The 3,422-nt window shown below is 40.2% G+C and overlaps 1 protein-coding gene across 1 annotated transcript; it reads left to right on the forward strand.

Annotated features, from left to right (window-relative positions):
• Positions 1 to 197: 197 nt before the first annotated feature.
• Positions 198 to 3,365, forward strand: LOC109953815 (immunoglobulin kappa light chain-like). Its single transcript, XM_020589273.1, has 5 exons — positions 198 to 835; positions 965 to 1,669; positions 1,786 to 1,914; positions 2,006 to 2,049; positions 2,179 to 3,365. The coding sequence occupies exons 1-5, from the start codon at positions 742 to 744 to the stop codon at positions 2,302 to 2,304; spliced, it is 1,098 nt and encodes a 365-aa protein (XP_020444929.1). The 5' UTR covers positions 198 to 741; the 3' UTR covers positions 2,305 to 3,365.
• The last annotated feature ends 57 nt before the right edge of the window (positions 3,366 to 3,422 follow it).

The following is a 3,422-nucleotide window of genomic DNA, read 5'->3' on the forward strand; positions in this document are numbered from 1 at the left end:
CCCAGCTTAGTCATTCTCTCAAGCTCCATCTTTAGTGCATCACGCAGTGGTGCTGGAACCCTGCATGGAGCATGCATGACTGGTTTTTTGAGCTGGATTTCGTATGTAAATGGCAGTGTACCAAACCCTCTGAAAATATCCGTAAAGTGTTGCACTATGTAGTCCATATTGTCTGAAGTGGCTGAAAAATGGAAACTTTCTCTCAAACTATTTAGTTTCTCAGTTCACCCTGACAACACCTTTAGCCTGCCCCTGACTAGGATGTTTTAATATAAATACAACCAGTAAAGTTTCATTTCTTTAACATTTACTAAACCCAGATCCAATTATTTCCATTTTTACAATCAATTCTACTCTTATATGCCAGTAAAAGTGTGGTTCTACATCTTGCATATTTGTCTCCATAACTGTTTGGTTTTGAAAGCCCTCTCCGAACACCCACTCTGTTACTGCTGAAGATGTTGGCCAGTGGAAGTGTGAGCTAAAGAACTCTAATTGAGCATAATTAGACTCCACTGCATTTATCAACAAGTTAGTCCTGTTTTTAGTGGTTTTACACATCAGGCTTATGAGTTGCACTGTGGTTCTGATAACACCGTCCATGTGTCTTGACTCGTGTACCAGTATTGACCATAGGGGGTGGGGGACACTGAACATGTGTTCAGTGTTTCTAAAATAGGAAATTCAGTCACTGCTTGTTAGCCAATCAAATAAGATCCCCACTTGAAGAGCAGAGAGCGTATGCAGTCTCTCTACACTCATCAAGACATTTTGATCATGATGGCATGTCTGAAGTTTGCCTTATACCTGACTTGTGCGTTACTGTGGAGAATAGGTAAGTTGGGCATTTGGTGGATATATTTACATCCCTAAATGTTTATCCATTGTTGAAAGAATTTCTAACTGTTTTTTCAGTCATTTTGATAAATATATCATGGTATCTTGTTGTCTCCTTTCTCTTCAGAACTGGCAACTAATAATAAATTGTCTTCATCTGTGCATCAGGATGGTGGTTTTATATCAGCTAATGTTGGAGACAATGTGACTTTGCGATGTTTCTATGAAGGTGATGTTGCAGCAATGTTTTACTGGTACAAACAAACTCTGCAACAGAAACCAAGGCTTCTCTCCTCCTTCTATAAGCATGATACAAGTGGCATTTTTTATGCTGAATTCAAGGACAATCCACGGTTCTCACTTGAAACAAATAATGGAAAAAATCACTTGACAATTTTGAATTTACAGATTTCAGACTCAGCTACTTATTACTGCACAACTAGCTATTTAAACAAGTTTGAGTTTGCTGAGGGCACTACTGTCAGTGTAGGTTCAAGTGTGAACGTCCAAGCTGTGGTCCATCAGTCGGCATCTGAGACCATCCAGCCAGGAGGCTCTGTGACTCTGAACTGTACAGTCCACAATGGGACCTGTGATGGAGAATACAGGGTTTACTGGTTCAAAGACTCTGAACAGTCTCATCCAGGACTCATTTACACCCATGGAGGCAGCAGTGATCAGTGTGAGAGGAAACCTGAGACACAAACACACTCCTGTGTCTACAACCTGCTGATGAACAGCTTGAATCTTTCTCATGCTGGGACCTACTACTGTGCTGTTGCCTCCTGTGGACACATATTGTTTGGAAACGGGACCAAACTGGATGTAGAAGGTAAGTACTATAAAATGTTAGCATCAGCAATAATTATAATTACCTTCTCATCAAATTTCACATATAAAGATAATAGCTAAAATATGTGTATTGTCTTCTGATGTATGACTCTGCAGATGAAGGCAACTCTTCCAACTCTCTTGTGTATTTCTTGAGTGGAGCTTTGATATTCACCACCGTCATGATAGTTTTGTTGGCTCTCTCATTTTACAAGGAAATCAAAAGAAACAACTGCCAATGTACAGGTGAGTGGTACTGTATGTGTTTTACAGGTTGTATTCACTGAACAAGGCTTGTAAATAGAGCAAAATCACCTTTTTCTATGTTTCTCACCAGGGTCTCATGAGGGTTTTTCAGCTCCCTCCACAGCAAATGCAGAGGTGAATATTTACCATCCATGTGTATTATTGAATATTTACACGTTGTGTGGATTTTTACTTATATATTTTATATCAAATATTCTGATTCACTGATATATTTAGATTTTTACTTATATATTTCTGTACCAGGTTTATCAAGATACAGACGACCTCCATTATGCTGCTCTAAGGGAACAAAACTTCAGCCGAGTAAGAAGGCAGAGGGATGACGCTCCGAATCATTGTTTGTACTCAACTATAAGGCAACAGAACTGAATATGTTTGATTTGTGCTTTGTTTCCATGTAAGAGGTCATTTTATTATCATCTGTTAATGTAATGTCAATACTCTTTAAATAGGACAGTAAGTAAACATGAATGATGATGAATGTCAAGGCTTTGGGTTGCAGTAAAGTAGCTGAACAAGCTGGTGCAGTGACAGTACAACTGCCTGATGTGGGTTTTTTAATGTGTTGCACCATATTTCCACTATCACTCTACTGGCTGGTCTGGTCTCTCAGTGCTCTACTGCTGAAAACATCAAATGTACCCTATATATACGCTAAAGCATCACAGAACCAGGCCACATTTTTATATGTGGTGGCACAGGAGCTACAGCATCCACTCCTCTGTGCTGACAAATATATGTTGTAGATGTTGCTACAAACTCAGTCATATAAGCATTTTTATATCCTCCCTTGTGGTCTGCAGTCAGAAGATACCTGCTAAGTCAGTCACATGCATATTTATGGCCCACTACTTTTTATCTGTGTGGTTTCAAGCCAGATGTCTTCACAGAGCAACTGTGCTGTCAGGTGTGCCCACTACACCTACCAGCCAGATTAATTGGTGGACTCTATTACAACACCAGATGAGAGGAAAGGGAAAACAGTCTTTATTTGTGGTCATACACTGATACTACAAAAACGAAATATCCAAAACACACTTAGGCCAGGAACACAGTCCGATAGCCAAATTCCAGGTAAGCAGTCCAAAACAGAGGGGGTTAGGCAAACTTTGGTGGTCACAGGCAGGCCGTAGTCAAAACAGCAATGATAAAGAAAGCTGGGAAGTCTGAGCATAGGTCAAGAACAATCTGGCAGTTGCCAGGTGGGGGTCAGCTGCCTAAATAGAGAGAAAACAGGTGCAAAGAATGAGATGCAGATTAAGTAAAAGGACCCACACAGAGGCCAAAAACAGAAACGGGAAACAACGCCAAAGTAAAAGTACAAGAACGGAAACGGGCAGTACAAAAACCTGACACTGTGCATTTATAATGCTTTGATTCTTTTAGTTCATAATTAATTTTTTTTTGAAAAGATCACGCCCACTGATGCTGTACAATAAGGGAAGGGCCATAATCTACCGTGAGCAATGCTGGCTGTACAGCCCGAC

Source organism: Monopterus albus, unplaced genomic scaffold (genome assembly GCF_001952655.1).
Source record: "Monopterus albus unplaced genomic scaffold, M_albus_1.0 scaffold1472.1, whole genome shotgun sequence".
Lineage (NCBI taxonomy): Eukaryota > Metazoa > Chordata > Actinopteri > Synbranchiformes > Synbranchidae > Monopterus > Monopterus albus.